The sequence below is a fragment of the Clarias gariepinus genome, chromosome 15 (genome assembly GCF_024256425.1).
Source record: "Clarias gariepinus isolate MV-2021 ecotype Netherlands chromosome 15, CGAR_prim_01v2, whole genome shotgun sequence".
NCBI lineage: Eukaryota > Metazoa > Chordata > Actinopteri > Siluriformes > Clariidae > Clarias > Clarias gariepinus.
In genome coordinates this window covers 5,731,437-5,758,457 of record NC_071114.1, presented here as the reverse complement: position 1 = coordinate 5,758,457, position 27,021 = coordinate 5,731,437, and the positions used below count along the sequence as shown (strand labels likewise).

General features: G+C 35.9%; 1 protein-coding gene across 1 annotated transcript; it reads left to right on the top strand.

The window, feature by feature from the left end:
* The first annotated feature begins 2,407 nt into the window (after positions 1–2,407).
* LOC128543205 (receptor-type tyrosine-protein phosphatase C-like) lies at positions 2,408–25,602 on the top strand. Its single transcript, XM_053513571.1, is given in 21 exon segments — positions 2,408–2,429; positions 17,508–17,701; positions 18,312–18,375; positions 18,510–18,618; positions 18,723–18,757; positions 18,855–18,955; positions 19,505–19,536; positions 19,720–19,760; positions 19,880–19,977; positions 20,341–20,381; positions 20,383–20,464; positions 20,660–20,739; positions 21,497–21,580; positions 21,717–21,852; positions 22,783–22,929; positions 23,403–23,490; positions 24,107–24,240; positions 24,321–24,455; positions 24,547–24,669; positions 24,766–24,920; positions 25,069–25,602. Coding segments are annotated over 21 exon segments (2,112 nt in total). The 3' UTR covers positions 25,280–25,602.
* Positions 25,603–27,021: the final 1,419 nt, after the last annotated feature.

Genomic DNA, 27,021 nt, shown 5'->3' with positions numbered 1-27,021 from the left:
TTGAATTTTGGTAGACCCCCTTTTGTCTACTGCTTGTCCCGCCTGGTACCAGGAACCCCCTCAATGAAACATACAGTACAAGTCAGTGCTTAGAGAGGTGTTCAAAGGTTATTGTGTGAGACAGGAGTATATATATTTACACACACACACACACACACACACACACACACACAAAGAACCAAAAAGGTGGGTGCAGGAGTGTTTACATCTGTTCTGGAATGTTTATAAAAGATGAGGTGAAGAAGAACAGAAACTTGGGAGTAGTTCTGCATTTGCAAACGTTCAACAGTTTTACGACCCTTAACATAAACTACTATGGAATGTGTTGAGGTAAAAGAAAAAAAACTCTCTGTTCTCATGCACACAAAATATCATGAAACACACTGAAAATTTAATATTCCCTACAGCAGGAGACCAAAGCAAACCAACAGCATTTTAAATACTGCCGATTTTACCATTTCGCTTTTCCATCTTGTAAAACTACAAAAAGCTGTGAAAACTACAACTCCCACTAGAATGTGCAGTCGTCTTTGCGGTTCTCACGTCACGCTTTGCTACTCCTCGCCGAAAGTAAGAATAGGAAGCTTTATAAAGAACTTTTATGTCCTACTCTGAGGTAGGAATAGTTTTAGTTCTAAATGAACTTTGAGCGTGATTCCCAAGAGTGATTCTGAGACGCTTGTGGGACCTCACATTTCACTGGCCTTTAGCTCCTCCACACGTAACTCAGCAGCAGCAAGAGTACAGAAGAGGCCATGATGTGTGAGGATTTAATTAACAGCAGCATCCTGCCATACCTCACAATTCCTCGCAAACTACTATTTCTACTTGTATCACCGGCAACTGTGGTGATTAGAGACCATGCATGACTATGAGGTCTGCAAGGGGCACTTTAAAGATACTTTTGGTGTCGAACTTGACGCTGTTATTGAGGTGAGCAAGGTATTTTGCACAGTAAAAAAGACGGTACACACAAAATAAACTGAACACAGCTGCATTAATGTTGCAACATATCTCATAATCAGAGCCTGGACTTTTTTATTATATTATTTAATTGTTGTTTGCCTACTGTAATATATTATTCTCACACTTTTTACGCAGGTCTTTGCCATGGCCATGTTAATTGTTTTTATGATCTGCACTGAGATGTGTTCTGTCGTTCCCTGGTTTATCCAGTTTGGGTGGAGAGTGTTTTCTGTCTGCTTTATTATTAGTCTAGTGTGGAACTGGGTCTTTCTCTACAAGGTAACATTAAAACAACTGCTACACATAATTGTTATGCTATACATTATAAATAACCAATTATGGTATTGTCTACTAACATCATGACGAAACAGAAGATTTCTCAAAGCATCTCAAATCACACTTAGACTTATGGCAACCTTTAAATAGGATAATGGGTGGAATATAACTGTAGATATAACAAAATACTTTCTGAATGATCTTTCATGAAAGATCTAGGTAATTAGCTTTTAAGTACATTATCTTGTTTTTTGTTATCTGACTGTAAAAGAAAGGTGGGATAGTTATTTGTTTACATTTAGTTACATTGCTATTTTTTTATACGGCTGCTGGTATAAATTGATATATAACTGTGTTTATATGCATCTTTTTTTGTTTAAAATAATATCAGCAGGGATTGTTGGCCCCTATGAGCTTTCATTTACTTCGAAATGATGTGACAATCATCTCGCTCACTCATTAACAGAAAAGAATACATTCATTTAAATTTTCTAAGGCACTTTTTGTTTAGAAAGCCCATATGCGAGGAGGTGTGAAAGATCATGAATAATGCTGTAATTTACACCAGAGAAGACGAAAGACCCGCATAATGAGCTGTATAATTACCCCTTTCAGTCAGGTATGGGACAGAGGAAAGTGGTACAAGAAAATAAGTTGAGGACAGTAACATATTTCTTTGTTTGTGGTTTATTTAGAATAACTTAAGATTCACTTGCAAAGATTTCAGGAACAGTTTAATATAAATAAAAAGTGCAAACAACATTGACAGTGTAGGATATAAACTGTGCAAAAACATACATGCAGGGTAAAACTGCAACAGGAACAGTGCAAAATGAAAACTGAAAAAAGTCACAATCTTCTTTTAAGGAAAAGGTAAATTCTTCCTCACTTTCCAGAACATTCTGAAGAGCTTCCTCTGCTGTGTAGCGCGTGCCATCTTCCAAATGTTCAGAAAACTCACTGAATCTGTACTTACTTTACAAGTAAACATTTAGTCAGTATACACATATGTAGCTGCCTAGTATTTTTTTGTGTTTTGTATGAACTCGATGAAGCCTACTTTTTCTCATGGTAAGGTTGACCTTTGCATGGAATTAAGTACATTTATAACTTGATTTGCCATTTTGGCATTCTCTAGATTGCCTTTGCCAATCACCAAGTCGAAATGGTGAAGCTGGAGCCTGTCAGTAAGAAATGTACTTGAGTGTACAAAATTGACTGGATAGATAATATCAGAGGTGAGGTGCTGGAGATCATCTAGCCACAATTAATTGGTATTCATTACAATAATGTGAATTTCAGAGTAAAGCTGTGGCCACTCCAAATTAAAATGAACCAGTGAAGCGCCCTTGGGCCTACTGGGAAATTTTTATTTTCATTGGTTTATAAATGTGTGGGGTTCCTACATAAGAAGATGCAGTCAGTGGCTTGGAGAAGTCTGGTGTCTGTACTGACTCTCTGTCTTTTGCCACTGAGATCCTCATCAGATAAAGTGAAAAAATTTAATGAATGAAGAATTTGTAACCAAAGTTTTTAACATTGGCATATATGTTATATTATTTGGGCATTGGTGGCTCAGTGGTAGGTTTCTTGCCTGCAATGTTGTGTATGAATCAGGTGGTCCACTGTGGAGACCCCATGATGGGTGCAGCTGAAAATCTAACAACAGCAACATTTACATTATATAATTTCAGAGTGGTATCGGACCAAATGGTCTCTACAGGATGACCCTTTAAGAAATACTACCAGCTCCTGATTGTGAATCCAATTCTGCTAGTGCCCTCAACCAAGGTTAATAATGGTTTATGGCCTTGCTCTCAACTAAAGTACATTGTACTGAAGGCCTGATTTACCTGTTTCATGTTTGTCTTTACAGGCCATCACAATAACCCTCGTCAGCTTTATTACAGCCATTTGAAGTACTTGGGACAAGACATTAGCGAGTTTCTCAAGGCCTCACTGAAAGACCTGTCCATCACACTGCAGTTGCCTGTTTATTTCTCTTGTGCTCTTTATCCTGGTATAAAATTTTAAATGGTTGTCAACTGTTTGTAGCAAATTCTTAATGTGAAATTAATCAATTACCAGGAATATTACAAGTAAACAATTCCATACTCCTTTTGAACAAAGTAATTGTCAGTTTTTCCTGCCATATGTCTTATCAATTTACAAATTAGATTATTTAGACTTTTACCCCTTTGCAGGTATTTTCTTACAGCACTGGTCAGGGAGCTTTGCACCATGTAATTTTTCGGCCTCTACAAGACAAACGTCAGGATCCTCCACCTGGCATCACACAACAGCCTGCTGCTCCTCAGTTACAGGAACCAGAGGAACACAGATGAAATTGTTTGGTCTTGACTCTAAATTGTGAAGGGTTATGACCTGGTGCTCAGTGAATAACTTGATCTCAAACCTGATTGCAAAAAATACAAAAGCCCAAAATTTTCTTCAAAACCATCTAAATTCCATTGTCAAAATCCCTCAGTTTCTCATATCAATATTGAGATGTGGACATATTTTTTTTTGTTCAGAAAATCTTAGATCATCTCTCTCCTTTTGACATAGATACTTAAGATCTGGTTTCATTTATCCAGTAGCTTTAGAAACTTTCAGCCAGTATCTATCTCAATTACACAAAATAATTTCTCAAAGGAAATGACACTCCATTAAATATTTTTTTTTTGTTTATGTCTTAATGAATTTAAGGCCTGGCATATTTGCAACTGAAAAAAAATAATATTGAAATGACTCTACTGGTTCCGGCTGCTATTAACAACTCCATTAAAACACATCATGCAAAATCAATCCTTTTTGATTCGCTTCTCTCCAATTTGACGTGTAAACGCAGTTGTAAAGAGTAGTTTTTGTTTTTCATCTAAGATCAGTGGCAAAGGTGAAATACTTTCTTTTCAGTAAAGCAATTGTAATTCATGCACAATTTTTTTCTCTGGAGCAGCCTGCTGTTCCTCAGTTACAGGAGTCAGAGGAACATAGATGAAATTGTTTGGTCTTGGCTCTAAATTGTGGAGGGTAATGCCCTGGTGCTCGGTGAAAAACTTGATCTCAAACCTGATTGGAAAAAATACAAAAGCTGCAAAATAAAAACTTTAAAAAGACGGACATTCAGTATAAAACAGTGCAAAATAAAAACTAAAAAAAGACGGTCATTTAAAGACAAATGGTGCAAACAGGAACAGTACAGGATAAAATGGGTGTATGGTTTGTATAGTCACACATCTCTGTGCCCATCTTGTAAGCAGTTCCTGTTCAACTGAAGAGACAGGGGAACATTGCATGTCTGGCATTTCCAAGGTGTTTTTTGACGCTTGCCTTGCACTGCTTTGCAATGAGCACATAACCAGTGACCAGCAGTGGCAACATCTCTGGCATCCAAGGTCAACTCAGCTCCTGGAACTGAACTCACTACTTGTCTGTTTTGATGCTACTTCCTGTGAGACACCACAAGGCTCTTTGATAAGTTGTTCCATAAACTCTTTATGGGACAGGTTACCATATAGTTCTTCATGCACAATAAAAGCATTGGTGGCGGCAATGTTCAGGAAGTGTAGAAAAATCATTCTATACCACTTCAATGTTTTGCATGACTGTATCTTGTTTGCCTTTGCTTTTTTGGGGGACAGGTGGCTGATCATTTTTGACTATTTAAAAAAAAAAGAAAAGCCATGAGCATGCTGAGAACACAATAAAATAAAGTACATTATCATCATATAGATATATACACATATTTGTGCACTTACTCAGTATGATTCTTAATTGCGCTCAAAATTGAACAACGCTTGCGTGTCCTGATGTGAGGTGCTGGTGAAGGCAAGGGTGATGCAGACACATTCCTAAAACAAATAAATAAAAAAATGTTAGCCTACACTTTTCAGAGTAAATGGATGTGCAATTAATAGGTATGAATGCACAATACTGTATATACAGAGAGGCCCAAAAAATCTATCCACACTTTAACACGATAAATATACACCTCTCTTCTGTAGGTCACATGACAGCATCAATGATGGTGATACAACTGACATTTTTAGAAGAAAGATAATACTACACACTGATGCCATAATTCAACTTGAGTTTTAAAAAAGGGCATAGATAATGTGAAAATGTGTATACATTTTTGTGCCCCTCTATGTCTGTTAATTGGCAATAGGCTGGACAAATATCTGTTGATGGGCCATAGACCATGTAGTGCATCTCAAACATTTACACTAGTGATAGGAAGTTTGAATCAATTTAGTGATTTGGTTCTTTGAATCTCGTTTATCAAAATGAACAAATCTTTTTTGAGTCATTCAGTTCATTTCGTTCTTTTGGTCAGAAATAAAATAAAATGTTGCATTTTCAATAAAAAATACCCCCAATACATCTACATACACAAATTTTGGCTATAGTTCCAGTAATGAAAATATTACAATGCAGCTAAGGACAAAGCTGCATTGTAATATTTTCATTACTGGAACTATAGCCAAGAATTGTGTATGTAGATGTATTGGAGGTATTTTTTATTAAAAACTTTATTTTATTTCTGATCAAAAGAACGAAATGAACTAAATGACTCAAAAAAATCGTTCATTTTGATGAACGAGATTCAAAGAACCGAGTCACTAAAATGAGTCAAACTTCCCATCACTACCGCATAGCGTCTATGGGAGTCACGTGACAAAAGAACGAACGACTCGGAGTAGAAGAGTCATTGAGAAAGAATCGCTCAATTCTGTTTCCTGTACATAACCTACAGAGGTTTTGCGGTGATTTGCGCATGCGCGCTCAGTAGAAAATAAACGAATCAATCTCCAAGACGACTCGTCCTTCTGAGTCACGTTCAAGAATCGTTCAAAAAGAACAAATCGTTCACGAACGACCCATCACCAATTTACATCCGATACATTAGCGAACACCATCCCCTGGACATGCTTTACATAATATTTAACACATTCTAAACATTTACACCTCAGCAGGTATTTTTAAATACAAGCCAAACAAAAGGCATTAAGAACATTTACACCACATGAATCCATAAACATCTAAGATACATAAGGCAGTATTTTAGCCAACTGGAGCTAGCTTGTTTGTGCTAAATAACATTACCGATAGCAGTGTTATAAGCTAACCAAAACGGAGCCAAATATATGTTAGTAACCGTAATCTAAAGCTATCCAAAACGGGGTGAAATACATTAGAACATTTAAAAATCATCTATAAACTCTATAAGGCATTAGCTTAGCCACCGGGAAATAATATGTTTGCTACATAAGGCAGCATGTTAGCAGTGTTATCCACATGCTACACTAAACTATGTAAATGGCATTGAAAGCCAATGTTTCACATAAGCTGACAAAAGCTAGCTGAAGTGAGGAAAATATTTACTAACATAAGAATAACTAAAATATATAACTAAAATAAGAGTTATATATGACTTAATAACTTACCCACTGTCATAACAGCTTGCTTAAATGTCCTCTGCTGGATCTGTTCTCTCTTTAAAATGCTCCCGTTCGTCGTCAGAGTAACGATCTTCTTCTGAGGAAAAGGTAAACTCCTCCCACTGTCCAGAACATTCTGAAGAGCTTCCTTTAGAGTGTAGCGCGTGCCATCTTCCAAACGTGCAGAAACCTCACTGAATCTGTACTTACTTTACAAGTAAACATTTAGTCAGTATACACATATGTAGCTGCCTAGTATTTTTGTGTCTTTTGTATGAACTCTATGAATTATGCCTACTTTTTCTCATGGTAAGGTTGACCTTTGCATGGAATTAAGTATATTTATAACTTGATTTGCTATTTTGGCATTCTCTAGATTGCCTTTGCCGATCACCAAGCCGAAATGGTGAAGATGGGGCCTGTCAGAAAAGAATTGTCCCGGAGTGAACAAAATTGACTGGATAGATAATATCAGAGGTGAGGTGCTGGAGATCATCTAGCCACAATTCATTGGTATTCATTACAATAATGTGAATTTCAGAGTAAAGCTGTGGCCACTCCAAATTAAAAGGAACCAGTTGAGGCTCCTGGTCCTACTGGGAAATTCATTGGTTTATAAATGTGTGGGGTTCCTACATAAGAAGATGCAATCAGTGGCTGGAGTTGGAGAAGTCTGGTGTCTGTACTGACCTTCTCGGTCTTTTGCTACTGAGATCCTCATCAGGTAAAGTGGAATAAATTAAATGAATGAAGGATTTTTAACCAAAGTTTTAACATTGGCATATAAGTTATATTATTTGGGCATTGATGGCTCAGTGGTAGGTTTTTTTGCCTGCAATGTTGTGTATGAATCAGGTGGTCCACTGTGGATACCCCATGATGGGTGCAGCTGAAAAACTAACAACAGCAACATTTACATTATATCATTTCGGAGTGGTATCGGATCACATGGACTCTACAGGATGATCCTTGTAAGAAATACTTCCAGCTTCTGATTGTCAATCCAATCCTGCTAGTGGCTCCAACCAAGGTTCATAATGTTTTATGGCTTTGCTCTCAACTACATTGTAACGAAGGCCTGATTTACCTGTTTCATGTTTGTCTTTACAGGCCATCACTATGACCCAAAGGCCATTTGAAGTACTTGGGACAAGACATTAGCGAGTTTCTCAAGGCCTCACTGAAAGACCTGTCCATCACACTGCAGTTGCCTGTTTATTTCTCTTGTGCTCTTTATCCTGGTATAAAATTTTAAATGGTTGTCAACTGTTTGTAGCAAATTCTTAATGTGAAATTAATCAATTACCAGGAATATTACAAGTAAACAATTCCATGTTCCTTTTGAACAAAGTAATTGTCAGTATTACCACTTCTATATGTCTTATCAATTTACAAATTAGATTATTTAGACTTTTACCCATTTACAGATATTTTCTTAAAGCACTGGTGAAGTAGCGTTGCACCATGCAATTTTTCGGCCTCTACAAGACAAACGTCAGGATCCTCCACCTGGCATCACAAAGCAGCCTGCTCCTCCTCAGTTACAGGAGCCAGAGGAACACAGATGAAATTGTTTGATCTTGACTCTAAATTGTGGAGGGTTATGACCTGGTGCTCAGTGAATAACTTGATCTCAAACCTGATTGCAAAAAATACAAAGGCCCAAAGTTTTCTTCAAAACCATCTAAATTCCATTGTCAAAATCCCTCAGTTTCTGATGTCAATATTGAGATGTGGACACAATTTTATTTTTTTTCAGAAAATATTAGAGCACACACACCTCTCTCCTTTTGAAAAAGAGATTTAAGATCTGGTTCATTTATTCAGTAGCTTTACAAACCTTCAGCCAGTATCTAATGTATCTCAATTACACAAAATCATTTCTTAAAGGAAATGATACTCCATTAAATCAACTTTTTTTGTTTGTGTCTTAATGAAGTCAAGGCCTGTTATCTTTGCAACTGAATGAAAATAAAACTTAAACGACTACTGGTCCCTGCTGCTATTAACAACTCCATTAAAACACATCATAAAAAATCAATCCTTTTTGATTCTCTTCTCCAATTTGACAAGCATGTAAACACAATTGTAAAGAGTAGTTTTTGTTTTTCATTTTAGATCAGTGGCAAAGGTGAAACAGTTTCTTTCTTAGTAAAGACCTGGAAATTGTAATTCATGTACATTTTTTTTTCTGTTGGATTACAACTCTTTTCCTCATTGCACTGGCTCCCAATAAAATTTAGAGTTGGTTTTAAAATCCTGTTTTTGTATTCAAGGCATTGCATAATTCTGCCCCAGATTATATTTTTGATTTCATCAGGCAGTATATGGATTCTAGGCCATTAAGATCTAATGGTCAGTTACTTTTAACTGACAAGCCCCCCCCCCCCCCCCCCCATTCATGTTGTAAAACAGAGGGCGATTGAGCTTCTCAGTAGTTTACCCAAAGCTGTAGAACAGTCTTCCTTTGAGCATCAGAGATTCTCCATCATTGGATGGTTTTACATCGAGCTTAAAGACTTATTTTTCTTATTTCATTGACTAATGCTGTGTATGTACTTTAAATAGTTGCATTGTTTTTGAATTTGTTTTATGTATTTAAATTTAATAGTTTTTATACTAGTTAGGGGCCAAGCACTATGACATCAGCACAATGACAACATGACTATGATGTCATCAACATTGCTTTGATAATGCTCTTTTGTTGTTGTTTTTTTGTTGTTGTTTTTTTTTAGGCCTGATGTCATAAATGCGAGGGCCCTCTTGTTTTTTCTAAGGCTACTTTTTTGGGCCCTGGCTCTATTGTTTTCCTAAGGATATTTATTCCCATAATTTAGGGCTTTTGGGGGGACTTAACGTGCTTAAAAACTCATGAAAATCGGCTAGCAGGTTGGAATCTGCTGCCATTAGGATGTCTGAGAGTCACATGAGACATAAACCCTGTACACAATTAGAGCTCATTGAGCCAAACAAATTTAACCTTGCATGTCAAGGGGTCAATTCAACAGGAAGTCAGTTGTTTTGTGTCATTTTGGGAATTTATGCGATTGCCACCAAACCTAAAGTTGTGCTGAAAACTTGTGCTTTTTGTGTGGCGTGACATCACATTGAATGCCATCACATTGAATGACATCATAGTGTGAATCCTTTTTTTTCAATATCTGCTGCTTTTTAGAAGTCTTAGCATAAAATAAAAAATCCCCTCTATTCATACTGTATCACGCACACATAACAAATGGTAACACTCACACACCCCAACACACATCACAAATGTTAACACTCACATCCCTCTTTCTCTCTCTCTGACAGACAGACATATGCAGCATGCACAAACACACAAAATTAATGAACGATTTATTCTTTTTGAGCGAGTCTTTAACCTGGGTCAATTCAACAGGTAGTCAGTTATTTTTCGGTCATTTGCAAAATGCACCCATTCGAATTGGATACAGGGCCCATGTGATCTCAATATCACCCCGACATCAGTCACGTGATTTCAGCAAACGCGAGGTCTCATTTGTTACCTGGTTTAAATAAAGGTTCGAGCACATGGAGTCTCACTGCTGTGAGTCATTATACTGGAGATTAATTTTTTTTTTTTCAATCAAAATTTAGGAAAACTTTTTTATCCATTTCATAAAGAATCTTACATTTACTTCCTATATTTTATACAAGGAAGGTCATACACTCTAATGATATGTGTGTATTGAATCCTTAACACTGACTGGTGTATTTATATATTCTGTTCCAAGTGACTTGTTAGTGCTGTTCCTGTTCATGTCTATAATTTTTTTAAAGGAAAAGAAAGAAAAGGACCCTTTTTGTTCTTCACGTTTCCTTTCCGTACTTCACTTAATTTTCAAAGATTCATGGGCGGAGATTATGTGCATAAACATTTCATTTGAACAGTGGATTTCTTTAAACAACACACACACATTACTGTCAGTGATAAATACAACGTTACCTACAGGGGCATGTCCATATTAACCCCTAATTGTCCTGCTGGTGTAAGAGTCTATTTGCTTTACAGAATTTGTCCACTAGATGGCAGTACAATGAGCTCTTAAATGAAGCGTCATGAAATTAACCTTTTGGTGAAAATATTGGCTGGGAAGCCTTGACACCTAAATGAGTTTTCATCTGGCCATCAATACCTGATGGCTTTAACTTTTTCTGATTATCATTATACAAGAATTTGTATTCATGGTCTTGACGGCTGTTATGTAACTAGGGTTTATTATAATATTAATATCATATTTGATAATAATAAACCTCTGAATTTATGTTCTACTATAATATTTGATAGCGATTATGTATGGGGGGCAATCCATGGCAGGGGGGCATTTTAGTGCATAACACCGAAACTAACAATATAATGAATTGTTATACCTATTGGATAATTTTTCTGTAATACAAAAAGTTTTATTGTTGTACAGTGAGAGAAAAAAAATGTTAGATTGATGTGCGCATGCCCAATAGAGCTCGAGCTGTATTTCTCCTAGCCTTAACCGTAATCAAAATCAAATTACAATTATTTAAAGAATATAGTACCACAAGCTGTTCATAAATTTTTTAATGTAATTTTAATATTTTTGAAATACTATTAACTTTGTATTGGTTAAACAAGACCAAAAACGTTACAGAATTAGTCATTTAGAATGTTTTGAACTGACAGTTGTTTTCTGTAGTTTTACTAGAAGTGCAACTACGTTAAAAAGTATAAACATTCTTGTTTATACTGTTTTATATTGCTCTTTAAAATGTCACTTTACTCAACTAAAATAAACACACTTGCACTATTCTTATTGCACTGTTCCATTTTTCACCATATCAGGTTTCTGCGTTGTAATCTGTCCCTTTTTGCAGAACAGTAACTTAATTATCTTACCTTTGTTGTTCTCCAGTGTTATTTAAGGTTTTTTTTTAGGTTTATTTTTTTTTCAGTGTTATTTGTAACAAGGGTTGAGAGAAATGTAATTTCAATTCTCTATATGTATGCACTGTACATGTAGCAGAATTGACAATAACGTTGACTTTGACATTGCCTGATAAGGACAAATATTAGATTAGATTAGATTAGATTCAACTTTATTGTCATTACACATGTACAAGTACAAGGCAACGAAATGCAGTTTAGGTCTAACCAGAAGTGCAATTAGCAGAAAGTGCAGGATAAAGGTATAAAGTCTAAGTACACTTAAGAGGGATATGTGCAGGGAGAAGCTATGGGTAACTATTACAGAAGGATATTATGGTAACTGGTATGGCTGGTAACTATACTTATGTGCAGGATATTATGTAAGCATAGTATACATATTGCAAGTAACTATAATTATAAATTTACAGTGGGTGGTCGATATATACAAGTTGTTATTAACTGTAGACAGGAATTTACAAATAGATATTGTAAGGGTTAACCCCTAGAGGGCGCCAAAGCGCTCTTAGTCTGGTTTGCGTTATGTTTTATGTTTGTAGTTTTGTTTTAGTTGGACTTCAAGGCCCAGACTGCACCTTGGGCAGGTGACGTAAGCATTCACCTGAACCGAGGAAAGGTAATTAAGTTTATTATAAATAGCCTGACTGAAGCTCAGTCAGGCGTCTAGCTTTTGTTGTTTTTGTACTAATTATTATGATTTGTTTCTTATTGCTCCAGCCTGCAGTTATCCCTACTTGCAACAACAGGTAACACACACGGATGCACACACGCACGCATGCACAAACACCTTCTTAACATTTACATTTACATTTAGGCATTTGGCAGACGCTCTTATCCAGAGCGACTTTACAGTTTACATCATTGGATACATACTTACACTGGGTTAACAACTAAGTGCCATTAGTCCAACACAACTGGGAAGAGGTTTTTTTTTTTTTTTTTTTGGGGGGGGGGGGTGTTAATTAAAGTACTGAAGAAACAGATGCGTCTTGAGTCGTCATTTAAAGATAGTCAAAGTCTCTGATGTACGGACATCTAGAGGAAGTTCATTCCACCACTTAGGTGCCAGAACAGAAAAGAGCCTGGATGAATGCCGCCCTCGATCCCTGAGAGATGGTGGAATGAGGCGAGCAGTGCTGGAGGATCAGAGGGAACGTGGTGCAGTGCGTGGTGTAACATATTTATTATGTGTATTTATTTTTGTGTTTCATCTAAATATAAATATCAGCATTTTGCTATCTCTTTTTTTTTTACTCCACAGGAAAAACTCCCAAGTGTAAGTACCTATTAAACCTAATGCCAAAAAAATGTTCCTGTTGTGATCATATCATCGTTTTGTTTACCAGGTGCACATGTAAACATTTTTTTACAGGTAACTTAACCTTTGAAGAGGGAAAAGATCAAGTGAGGGTAAAATTGGGCAACACGGACTCAGGCAATTACACCGTCACATTCACAAATGCATCAAATAACATCGAGCCATGGAATTTGTCAAGTTTCCCTGTTGCATTTACATCACTAAAGCCTTCCCAAAATTATAATATCACTGTTAATCCTTACTGTGAACACGTGACTGGAGCTGTAAATTTTAAAACTCCTGAAATTGGTAAGTTGATAGTCAATATACAGTGGTGTGAAAAACTATTTGCCCCCTTCCTGATTTCTTATTCTTTTGCATGTTTGTCACACAAAATGTTTCTATTCATCAAAGCCATTTAACTATTAGTCAAAGATAACATAATTGAACACAAAATGCAGTTTTTAAATGATGGTTTTTATTATTTAGGGAGAAAAAAAAATCCAAACCTACATGGCCCTGTGTGAAAAAGTAATTGCACCCTGAACCTAATAACTGGTTGGGCCACCCTTAGCAGCAATAACTGCAATCAAGCGTTTGCGATAACTTGCAACGAGTCTTTTACAGCGCTCTGGAGGAATTTTGGCCCACTCATCTTTGCAGAATTGTTGTAATTCAGCTTTATTTGAGGGTTTTCTAGCATGAACCGCCTTTTTAAGGTCATGCCACAACATCTCAATATGATTCAGGTCAGGACTTTGACTAGGCCACTCCAAAGTCTTCATTTTGTTTTTCTTCAGCCATTCAGAGGTGGATTTGCTGGTGTGTTTTGGGTCATTGTTCTGCTGCAGCACCCAAGATCGCTTCAGCTTGAGTTGACGAACAGATGGCCGGACATTCTCCTTCAGGATTTTTTGGTAGACAGTAGAATTCATGGTTCCATCTATCACAGCAAGCCTTCCAGGTCCTGAAGCAGCAAAACAACCCCAGACCATCACACTACCACCACCATATTTTACTGTTGGTATGATGTTCTTTTTCTGAAATGCTGTGTTACTTTTACGCCAGATGTAACGGGACACGCACCTTCCAAAAAGTTCAACTTTTGTCTCGTCGGTCCACAAGGTATTTTCCCCAAAGTCTTGGTAATCATTGGGATGTTTTTTGGCAAAATTGAGTCGAGCCTTAATGTTCTTTTTGCTTAAAAGTGGTTTGCGCCTTGGAAATCTGCCATGCAGGCCGTTTTTGCCCAGTCTCTTTCTTATGGTGGAGTCGTGAACACTGACCTTAATTGAGGCAAGTGAGGCTCTTGGGGTAATTTTGGTCGGCCGGCCACTCCTGGGAAGGTTCACCACTGTTCCATGTTTTTGCCATTTGTGGATAATGGCTCTCACTGTGGTTTGCTGGAGTCCCAAAGCTTTAGAAATGGCTTTATAACCTTTACCAGACTGATAGATCTCAATTACTTTTGTTCTCATTAGTTTCTGAATTTCTTTGGATCTTGGCATGATGTCTAGCTTTTGAGGTGCTTTTGGTCTACTTCTCTGTGTAAGGTAGCTCCTATTTAAGTGATTTCTTGATTGAAACAGGTGTGGCAGTAATCAGGCCTGGGGGTGACTACAGAAATTGAACTCAGGTGTGATAAACCACAGTTAAGTTATTTTTTAACAAGGGGGGCAATCACTTTTTCACACAGGGCCATGTAGGTTTGGATTTTTTTTCTCCCTAAATAATAAAAACCATCATTTAAAAACTGCATTTTGTGTTCAATTATGTTATCTTTGACTAATAGTTAAATGTGTTTGATGATCAGAAACATTTTGTGTGACAAACATGCAAAAAAATAAGAAATCAGGAAGGGGGCAAATAGTTTTTCACACCACTGTAAATTTTGAGTTGTTGTGTTCAACCGGTGACACCTGAGCTTTAATTGTGTTTGACTTTTGCAACCTGTGCTCACCATTATGCAACACAGGTGCATTACAATGACAATGTGTTGACAACATGTGTCCAAACAGGTGAAAAGTGCTTATGGTTTTGCCAAAAGAGTGACCGATTCAATAAGTTGGTTCAGGAAACAGAGTCAACACTGTTTTACTTTTACATGATTATGAATGGAATGGAACATATAATTTCTATTTGAATGAAAACGTTACAAGCGATACCATTTAAGTAAAATATAACTGCGATAAGTTGGTAATTTATCTTAATGTTTAAAAAAAAAGCCTAATGGATATTACACTAATTCTTGTACCCTGGCATCTTCAGTGGAGCACATATTACCATCATTTGTTTACCACTACTATTGTTTTGACTGGGGCACATCACACTGACATTTTTAACTGTAAGGACACTGGCTTCAGTTAGTCAGTGGCCACAAACAGGTTGTTAATTATTATCTTATTATTAAATGTTGTTAAATATTATCTTTTTTAATTACTTTTCACAGAACAGTGTAGTATATGACAAAAATAATTTAACAAATTTGAGTATGCAGACTGGTCAAAGTACTGTATGAGCATTGTCACTGTAGATGTTTTGTTGCTCAAGGGTTCAAAAGTTTTACTGTGTTTTACTGTGTTTGTGTTCCTCACAGTGAAATTCTGTTTCAAGTTGATTCATAAACAAATCCACAAAAAATGAATACAAATTATACTAGGTATTTAATACAGCATAAAGGTAGACAACAAAAAACAAATATTTCTGTTGCTGGCATTCTCAGTGGCATCAAGTGAGTACCTGCACTTTTAAGGCACATTAGTGTAATAATTAAAGAACCATTAGGCACATTTTAATCCTTACAGAAACTACACTACACTGCAGTATATGATTAACACTGCATTTTACATTAATAAAGACAGAATTAAAATGCTCAAAATTTCAGCTTTAAAAATAATGTTAAAGTATCCAAATAAAGTAAAACCTTGGATCACAAGTAACTTGGTCTGCGTGTGTTTTGCAAGATGAGCAAAAATACATTTTAACTTGATGAACGAGTCTTGCAATATGAGTAGTATGTATTTTTATTGTCTGCTGAGCGTCACATGATCACAACAGAGCCAGTGGTTCCTCTGTCTCTCTCTCTCTCTCTCTCTCTCTCTCTCTCTCTCTCTCTCTCTCTCTTGCTGTGAGATTGTGGGTAATCCTCTCCCATGCTCAGTCTCAATTAGCGTGTGTCACTTGTATAGTCAACATCTGTGCTCGTGTACTGACCAGGGGTATGTGTGCAGGTAAGGCATTTTTAAATGTTGTGTTGTTTAAAGTGTAGTGATTTTTTTATTTACTGTACTGCAACAACAGCTCTTGTAAAGAAACAGGTTAAAAAGGCTGTAGCAGTGTGGGAGATGAATCTGTTAAACAACAATGCGACAAATTCTCAAAAGGAGGCATTTTTTTCATCGCCATTATTTCTTATGGGGAAATTCAGATTGATATTTTGAGTGTTTTGGATTATAAGCAGCAGAATTATTCTCGCAATCCAAGGTTTAACTGTATTAATAATATTATTATTGGACTACATTACGAATAAAACTGGTTCCTGTAAGGTCTTGTGCACAGTGGTCTGTAGTGGACAGTTTTACTTCTGGTGTTACTAAATAAAATACACCACTGTTAGAACATAGTTATTGTACATTTAAAGCATTTATTGCATTATGAGTTACTACAGCAAATATCTTTCTCTTTTGCCACTCTGGATATCCTTTATCTTCTTCATTGTACATAAATCATTATAAAAAATGTTTTTAGTATCTTTTTACAGTAAGTGTACATTCTAACCATCTAGCTAACCTAACAGGAATGCTTGTTTTTACTGCTTATGCTAGATATTTGCTAAAATTAATTGTTCTGACAAATTAAAAACATTTCTGTCTATTTCTACGGGAATCATTAAGATTAGTGGAGCTTAAGCAAACATAGAAACAAATTCCAATCTCCCTTTTTAGTTCATGCACTCAACTTTAGTAGTTGCCTTTCCTGGTCAGGACTGGGGTGTTGCCAGAGAATATCTAGGGAATACTGGGTACCAACTGGGTGGTTTGTGCCAAAAGTATTAATAAAAAATTCTAGGGATTTGTAATTCCTCACTGTCAATCACCATTTTCTACAGTTTTATTTTTTGTATGTGCCAACTAGCTACTCTCCCTCTTATAGATTTAAAAATTCAGTGCATATATATGTATATATATATATGACAGTGGTTGCAGTTACATATATGATAGCAAATTAACCCCTCCTAATTTTAAGATAACTAGTCACAGTATGATGGCAGATCCACCACAGTGGCCACACAATGTTCATTAAATTTTTAAAAAGATAAGAAAAGACTCTTTATTGATTCAATATGTCTAATTCAGTTTATTAAGGGCTCTACAGTACATACCACAAATTTCTGAGTATTGTATAAGTAATAAAACTAACAATATAAATACCAAAGACATGAATATGTGACAAACATTTTCTTCACGCATACAGTATAAAATGAAAAAAGACTGAAGCATATGCAGTACGATATTACCTTTAATTATTTAATTTATTATATTTTCCTTTTTAAAAAAAAAAAAAAAAAAAAAAAACTCCTACGACAAAGAAAAAACCCAAGTGAGGTCAATTGGCAATAATGCCTTCGAAGTGACTAGTGAAATCCAAGATTGGAATGGAGACGATGGAGAGATTGTTGTAGAATATGGTCCGAAACCTGATAAAAAAAGCTGTACCAAAAAAGAAAAAAAATGTCGTATTGTCTTAGATAACCTCTACTATTTAACAACATACACAATTAAGGTATTTGCACTGACATTTAAGGTTTACAGACTATGAAATAGAGAAGAGCGGGGCACAACCTAATGCAATTTGAATTTCGTAAAATATTTGAACAGATATTTTAAAAATAATAATTATGTTTAAGTAGAAACAGCATATACAGCACAACGAACACTTGGATTCCAACACTTACTATTTATGTGCAATTTTAATGAAAGTGAAGCGCACTGTTGCAACCTACCCCAGGGTAGATTTAATTGTAACAGAGGGTTACTTGTAACACTTGCCAGAAAAGCCCGATAACTTGGTGCCAAAAATTTTAATTCAGTACAGATCTATATTATAAACAAATATATATTTTCTAACCAACCTGCATTATAATCACTAAAACGTAGTGATTTATGCAATAATAATTCGAATCCAAGTAACCAAACAGTGTGTAATGAGAACAAAAATCAGTCTCTTTAAAGACCATCGCTAGCAAATATGGCACATACTGCTTAATCTTGTGCAATAACATTACATATACAGTACTTGCACATTAGGTTGTTCCTTGTGCTTAGCTTTAATGAATGCTAACTTTGGGAAACATTGCACTAACATTGCAGACTAACTATGTATGTTTAAATAGGTGTACGCCATAAATGATAATGGGAACCAAACAGAAATATATAACAAAAACCATGACACCAAATGTAAGACTTTCCTTTACATCCATTGCACTGATTCAGAAGTCCTCATTCAGTATTTTATGTCCTTCTATTATTTATATTATAATATGCACTAAATATATTATAAATCCTTAGACTAATATGTTAATATGTTTCAGACAATGACAAAGCTGTTCTTGGAATTCTGAGCTTTCTCATCATTATCACGTCTCTCGCACTCTTGTTTGTCCTGTACAAAATCTTCCTTTTAAAGAGAGAAAAATCAAGGTTTGTGTCACAGATAATGCTTTCTGAACCCTCTCATTTTTGGTTTAAATTTCTATAAGATTTACTGATATTTTATAAACAATATCACTAATGCTGTTTGACAGGAATGAGCAAGAACTGGACGACCTTCTTCCTACAAGTAAGTGATAACACATTACACACCTCATCCTTTGTTTCTGGTTTGAATGTTTATATTATTTTGGAAATCTCCCTGATCTTGTTCTTCTCCTTGAAAGATGCACTGCTCCAGGTGGAACCCATGAGTGCTGAAGCTCTGCTGGAGGCATATAAGAGGAAAAGAGCTGATAAGGGACGTCTGTTCATGGAAGAATTTCAGGTTATTCTCACCTATTTTTATTTGATTCCATGAGCATGTATACCTGTAGTAATATCTCAGCTGTCTCAGTAATAGCAAACAGCAAACACTGAAGAAGTAGAGGTGGAGCTATGCCTAGATTGATGTGGTTTGCCTGACATGGAGTCACATGTCAATAATCCTTTATTATAGTGTTATGGAAATAAATGTACTATTTTAAAACAATAATCAAGACAAAATAGTAATGAAATTACCATCAGAATAGAATACATTGGAGCTCTTAAACCTATACACCAGTGGCTTTTATGTCACACATGCAGAATAAGGCAAGAATATTATTTATAAACTAAAATAGAACAAATACAAATATTACTGTCTTTATTATATATAATATATAATAAAAATAACTCTTATAATGTAAACCTAATTATGACCAATACCATTTTTGGTATACACATATACCAAAATCATCCAGCTCAGTAAAACATGACAAGCTTTTAGCATTAAAATAATTCGTACAGCCACAAATCACCGCAACATACTCACATAACTCTCGCTGCATTTCCACAGATTCCAAATGACAAAGAATGCTGTAGTATTAAGTATATCACCAGCATCACATACACGACTAATTTTTTACTTGTAGATGCCACTAATTTTCTACTTGTTAAGATCAATTTTAATCTTTAAATAGGAAATGCTAATAACATTTTGCACTTTTCCCCATAATGAACTTGAATCTTTAACAGTAAGTAAGTAGTATGTCGGAAAAAAAAAAATTACAGGAAAAAAATCTTCGAATCCAACAAATACATTGCAGCTCAAGGTAAATGCTGCTGTTGTAACAGTCAAATGCAGAAATAATGTAGTTGATGCAGTTATTTCTATGTTGTTCTTTATATATTTATTTATTTTTAATGAATTATTTTATTTATTTTATTCAAGGACCCAAGGAAGAGACAGTTGGAGAATTCTGGACAATGATCTGGGAGCAGAAGAGTTCTATTATTGTCATGGTAACTCGTTGTGAAGAAGGAAATAAGGTAATATTGTTTATTAATATATTAGGAAGCCTGTGATTTTCTATTGTAGTTATTGAGGAGGCTTTTTCCATAATTATAGAGGTTAAAACCTGTACATTTAAGAATTAAATGGAAAACAGTAAAAGTAAGAACAGTGACAATGACAACTGAAAAACACAACTTTGTCTACAAACTGAACTCCTGCTTCAGCACCACAGACAGTGACACTAGTTAGTAGAACACTACTAACTCAGACTAATGTCTGTTTGTCAAGATTGTTGACTATTTTTTCTTCGCCATGAAAATTATCCCAAGAAAAAAAACTCTCCATCACTATGGCATTCATTCAAAAAGAGTTTAATCAATCCTTGTTTTGCTTCTCAGAACAAATGTGCTCAGTACTGGCCCTCACTGGAGAGAGAAACAGATTTTCGAGGATTTGGTTGTGAAAATCAAAGGAGAGGAAACCTGTCCAGATTACATCATCCGCCACCTGACCCTGATGAACGTAAGCAAATTCAGACTCATTTTAATTTACAGAAATGCTTTCTATTAATCATGATCCTATTCCATGTTCAACTGTCTGTATAATCTGCTGCAAATACATGTAATGTTTCACGTTTTTCACATATTTAGAAATCTTCTTTATGATTCAGGTGTACAAAAGTTAGTGAGTGAGTATTATATATTTCATCAATTTTAGCGTAGAAAGAAATCAGCAGAACGAGAAGTCACTCACATCCAGTTCACCAGCTGGCCCGACCACGGTGTCCCGCCTTCTCCTTAAAGGTCCTACACATCATATTTTTCATTAAATGTTGACGCGATGTGTTTACTGATGTGTTTACATGACTTCTTAATCTTCGACAGACATCGTTATAAACCATCTAACGTAACAAAGGTAAGCATAATATAGTTTTCCGACTACGTACACAGTTTGCAACTAGACAATCACCTCAGTGCATTGTTTATTATAAACGGGCGATTAGGAATTATATAGAGACGGATGTACACAGAGAAGAAGCCATAACCATGTTCTATGAGAGTGTAAGTTATCTTACACTCCGCATTCATCGTGATTATTAGAAAAGGCGATCTGCAAAGAGTCATAGAAAAATAAATTACTTACTGAGCCTGGTGAAGATGAAGCAGGAACACGAAGTGTTAGTACAGATCCATTTTTTGGGAGCAGCTTCCTAGTAAAACCTGCTTTATATTGACCCGCGTTTATAAAGCAGTCTGGTGAAAAATGATTATCGCAAACATGAACGCATTTAGGTAGATCGGCGGGGACGTTAGCTTCAAAAACTAAATTCAGCCACTGCGTCCTCAGTGGCTCAGATACCTAACCCTAGGTAGGTACCCTAGGTCACTAGGCGTCACATCGACAGGCATTTGCGATTGGCCTGATTTCAGAAGGGGGATGTTACTGTAATAAATAGAAAGAAAACCACTGGGCGGCTCTTTATCATTGTAGAGTGGTTGTGTACGCACTCTCCTAACACACAGTTCAGTCCAAACAGCTTAAAAAAGTGCATGTAGGCCTGTATGACCCCTTTAAACTCCGCCGCAGAGTCAATTCCTTAAAAAACTTCTTCAGCGGGCCCATCGTCATTCACTGCAGGTACTACAGGAGCAGACTTTGGAAAACAGTTACATTAGTTATTCACAAATTAACACATTTTGTTAGATATGAATAATAAACATTGTCTGTGATTCTTCTTCAAAAGCTGAACTCAAATAATTTTTATTCTGCGCAGTGCCGGAGTTGGACGCACAGGGACCTACATTGGTATCGATGCCATGATTGAGAGTCTGGAGGCAGAAGGACGTGTGGACATTTATGGATATGTGGTGAAACTTCGCCGCCAAAGATGTCTCATGGTCCAAGTGGAGGTGAGACACATACAGTAGCGTCCTGCCATGGTCTGACATCATTTTATTACTTTATTGTGGTTATCACTTAACAGTATGGGTACATTCATATTATTTAATACAGTAGAAAGTATTACAAAATAGTTAAGTCCACAACTAATTATGATAAAAACAAGAAATATATTCTATATTCTACATGTAGTTAAATACCCAGTGCTGTTATGCACTATATGAGCACTTATGGAGAGCCTCTCATCCAATCAGATTACAGTATATAGTCAGAACCACTTGTTGTATTATAACTAATATTAGTTAATAGTTCTGCCTGTTATCCAGCTTGGTGGACTTTTTACTGTTCCTGTTCTACACTATATGCTAAACTTCTCAACTGTTATTTTAAAACACACAGCAGGAACCTTTTATGATTTTTTTACATAAACATTATTAATAATTCTATTAATAAACCATTACTTTAGTTATTCCAATTAGTGTATGGTTAATAAACTTGTATTTAATACATAGTGTAAAGGAGTGTGTGCCACCAAACTGTTGGAAATCATCTAGTTAGAGTTATTTGAGTTTGTGCAGTTGATTTTAATTGAACTGTATATGATCATATTGGTTTACCAGATAGCAGAATAAAAGAATAATAGGTCAACTGTTATATGAATCAGCTGGATAAATAAATCCCAATAGACACTACAGCCACACTAACCTGATGCCTCAGGATTTTAATGGGTCATCTAAATAACGGCAAAATACTTTAACAAGCTTTAAGGTAGACCAGCAGAGGGTGTGTGTATTTGTGTGTGTGAGACTGAAAGAGAAATGTATGGAGATGTGTGTGTGTATAGATCTGGCTGCTGTTTGAGGACGATTAGGATTAAGCAACATCTTTAAATGTAAACAGTAAATGTGCCCTGATCTAATCGGAGGTGTGATGTATCCCAGGCCCAGTACGTGCTCATCCACACGGCGCTGATCGAGTACAGTCAGTTTGGCGAGACGGAAATGTCACTCTCAAACTTCCACTCGGAGGTCAACATACTCCGACAGAAAGAGGGGAACGATCAGTCTTTAATAGAGATGGAGTTTCAGGTTTGTGGTTCCTCTCTTTCTTTATCCTAACCTTTAAATTCCTAGTTATTATAAAAAAAATTGTTCAAATCTCAGCACTGTCAGAGATATTGTACTTAATCTAACACTTACAAATATGTTATCACTGTATCTACTCATCTCTATTAATGTGCTGTACTTTATCTACATGGAGGTATATTTAAAACCTCCTGATTTAGTGGTGAATCAAAAATAAAAAAGAGCTGAACTATATGCACAATCTATAGTACAGTATATTATTTTTTGTGTTTTTCCCCCTAAAAAAACTTCAGAAGTACATAACACTGTTTAAATTATAAACATTCTTTATACAGTAGATGTATTCTCCCTACTTCTTCAGCAATAATGTATAATAACACGTTAACCATGTTTTCACTGACCTTTGCATTCATGTTAACTTAATCCTACTCAAGCCCAGGCACATCATTCTAACATTCTCCTTTTTTATTTTGCAGAAACTTCCCAAATTCAAAAACTACAGGTCGTCCAACACGGCGCGTTCTGAGGAGAACAAGAATAAAAACCGTTCTTCTATCGTGCCAAGTGAGCATTGAGCTTTGTTTTTAATCACTTATAAAAATTTGAAATACAGTCAGGTCCATACATTGTGGAACAACGATACTGCATAGAACCTCCTCCAGACCTTTTATCTGCCTCACTACTCATGCAACTGCTTGTCAAGCGTTTGTTCCATTACTTATGATCCACACAAAAACGTGGTGTGTATGAAAGTTAATGCCAATCTTTTGTAAAACTCTTTAAAGGTCTTGACTTTACTCACATCTTGAGTGTTTAATTTCAATATTTCAATGTCAAAATCAAAATGATCTTTTTTTATCCAAGTTATAGATATGACAGTGTTGTTGATATTTATTGGAACTGTTCCAGTGGTGAAGTGGTTAGAACTGTCGCCTTGAGCCTCTGTCTAGATTTTCACCTTGGGGGCCGGGTGCGTGTAGTTTGCATGTTCTCCCTGGTACTGGAGGGTGCTTGGTGGGTTTCAAAGAAATGCAGATTAGGCTAATTGGTGTTCCAAAATTGCCTATAGTGTGTAAATGGTCAGCATTGTCCTGGACGGTCCCTAGTAGGACTATAGAGAAGAAATATTCTACAAAATGAGAAAAAAATAAGACTATAAAACTTGTTTTTTTCCTTTCAGACGACTTTAACAGAGTCCCAATTAAAGTGAATGATGAAGCCAGCCATGACAGCGAGGCTGAGGATGAGTATGAATATTCCTCAGATGAAGATGATGAAATCCCCACCAAATACATCAACGCCTCCTATGTGGATGTAAGTGTTTCCCTACATACAGTACAAACGTTAAAACATTTCCATGCATGTTCAGATGTATAATGTCTGCTGTCCTCCAGGGATACTGGAGCTCGGGTAGCTTCATTGCTGCACAAGGACCAATGCCTGACACGGTTGTGGACTTTCTGCACATGCTTTACCAGAAACGGGTTAAGACTGTGTTCATGCTCACTGACTGCACTGAGAATGAAAAAGTGAGTCTCATCACATCTGCATTAAATATATATAAGGCTCGAAAAGATCCCACGCTCATGACTCGTTTGTGTTTATGTGTCGATCTGTCAGGAGTTCTGCTCCCAGTACTGGGATGATGAGAAGAAAACATTCGGTGAATTAGAGGTGGAGGTCAAAGAGACTGAAAACTGTCCTACGTATGTCAAGCGGTGCCTGGAAATACAGCACACAAAGGTGAGCAGATCGTTGCTTTGCTATTACGATCATATTGACTAATACACTCTTAGATACAGCCGTGCACTCAGACTTGCTTGCTCGTCCCTCCTGCAGAGGAAAGACAGCCACACGTTGGAGCAGTACCACTTCCTGAAATGGGCGGGGCACGAGCTGCCACCCAACCCTCTCGACCTGGTCGAAATGATGAGGAAAGTCAGACAGGACAGTGATACAAAGAACAGTGACGTTCCCATTGTAGTACACTGCAAGTGAGTCTTTAACTGCTGGAATGTCTCTCACACCCTGAACATCTTAATAAATTAAAGGAAATAGAGGAAATTAAGAGGAATAGAGCATCTACAGAAATGAGTGTGCAATATACTGTATTATACTGAACATGATTGTTTCCTGTACCAGTGATGGTTCTTCACGCTCTGGAGTCTTCTGCGCCTTGTGGAAACTCCTGGACGCCGCAGACACGGAGAAACTGGTGGACATCTTCCAGGTGGCCAAGGACCTGCGCAAGGCTCGGCTAGGCGTCATCAACAGCTTGGTGAGCTTTCGAACTTCATATACAGGCCAAAATCCCAAATACCAAAATATAATAAAAAAATTTAAAATAAAATAAAATAAATATTTGCAAAAGTTTGTTATAATGTCACAGTATAAAAATATAAAACTGTGCACTCATTTGTAATCATCTATCTATTTTGGATAATTGTTTAAGTTAAAACTATTCCAATAAATCTTGGTCATTATTTTTTTTTTAAATCTTGACCAAAATTGTAGCAGAAAATTAAAAAGTTACATTCATAATAAGTGATGTCATTCAGCAGGGTGCTAGACTATGGATCTCCAGAATAGGCAATTTTTTCCCCTAATTTCTTCGCTTATTTTTCGAAATCATTTACACATTTTGGTTAACTTATGAAAACCATAAAGCACAACTCATTATCACGTTTTGGTTGTAGTTAATTTGTGCACACAAGGGATAATTAGTTTCAACATTTTTCTTCATTTATTTTCCGCAGATTTGGGGTAATTCTTGAATGCAAAATTTAATTCGTTCTCATGCTTTCAATTAAATCAATTTGTGTGCATGAAATACATTTAATTCTTACATTTCGGGTTTTATTTGTTCCCACATTTTGATTAATTTGTGCTCACAGCATATAAGACATTCTTTTTTCTGTAGGTGCACACAAAATGCAATTTGTTCCCTCATTTTTATTAACTTCTGTGCACAAGATGTTCTTTTTATTCTCATGTTTTTGTTTTAGGTTAATTCATGTCTATGGAATACATTTTGTTCCCCTATTTTGTTTAAGTAGTGTAAACAAGATAGTTTGTTCTTGTGTTTGTATTTTTGGTTAATTTGTGCACAATTTCTGATACAGTTATTTTCTAGATTTTGATTCATTCCTGTGTGCAAAATATAATTTGTTCTCACATTCATTTTGTTTTTGCATAAAAATTTTATATAGTTAGTTAAATACTATGTATATTACTATATATAATACTATATAGTAAAAAAAACAAGGTGTTGTTGTTGTTTGTTGAAAATATTCTCTTTTTTAATATTCTGTTTATGGCGCGTCACACTGTAGCAATAAAATCTTGCTTGAGATTTTTTCAATGCCAGACGTCAACTCACTGTAAATCAAATGGCTTCCAAACAAGATTAAGTCCATGATTATCTACTAATATATACATAACCTGAATTAAATTATGAAAAGAAATTATTTTAATTTCAGGATATTCTAATTTTCCAAAATGCACTAAAGAGAATGATCATAGGCATTTAATCTCTTATTGGGGTTTAGGGAATGATGAAGGTGATGTGTGATGGTAAATGACTTCAGAATTGGATGGACTGTAAATCAATTTATGAGAGTATAAAGACATGCCACATTGATGAAGTGTTCACAAATATCTGTCAAATTCCCTTACCTCACACTTAAGTCTTCCACAGAGTTCAAACAAAAACAAACAAAAAAAATCACTGTGGTGTCACACTCAAGTCCTGGAGGCTACAGTTCTTGACAGGTCTCCTTCTTTGGAACCACCAACATCAGATCATGAAAGTCTTGTTAAGTAGCTGGTAAGTTAATTATATTAACAGTGTATTAAATGCAACATGTAAGCTAAACTTGATTTCTGGTTGTTAAAATTATTCAAAAGCAGAACTAATAGTTAAAAGTCAGAGAAATCAATGCTGTTAGACTACAAAATAAGATTTAAAAAAATCATTAAAAGTGGAGGTTATACAAATACAGGATGGAATTAAACTGTAAACAAAAGTAATAAAGCCTTGCTATAATCAGACTGGTGCTGGTAGAAGCTATCACTACTAGAACAACAGATTAGCAT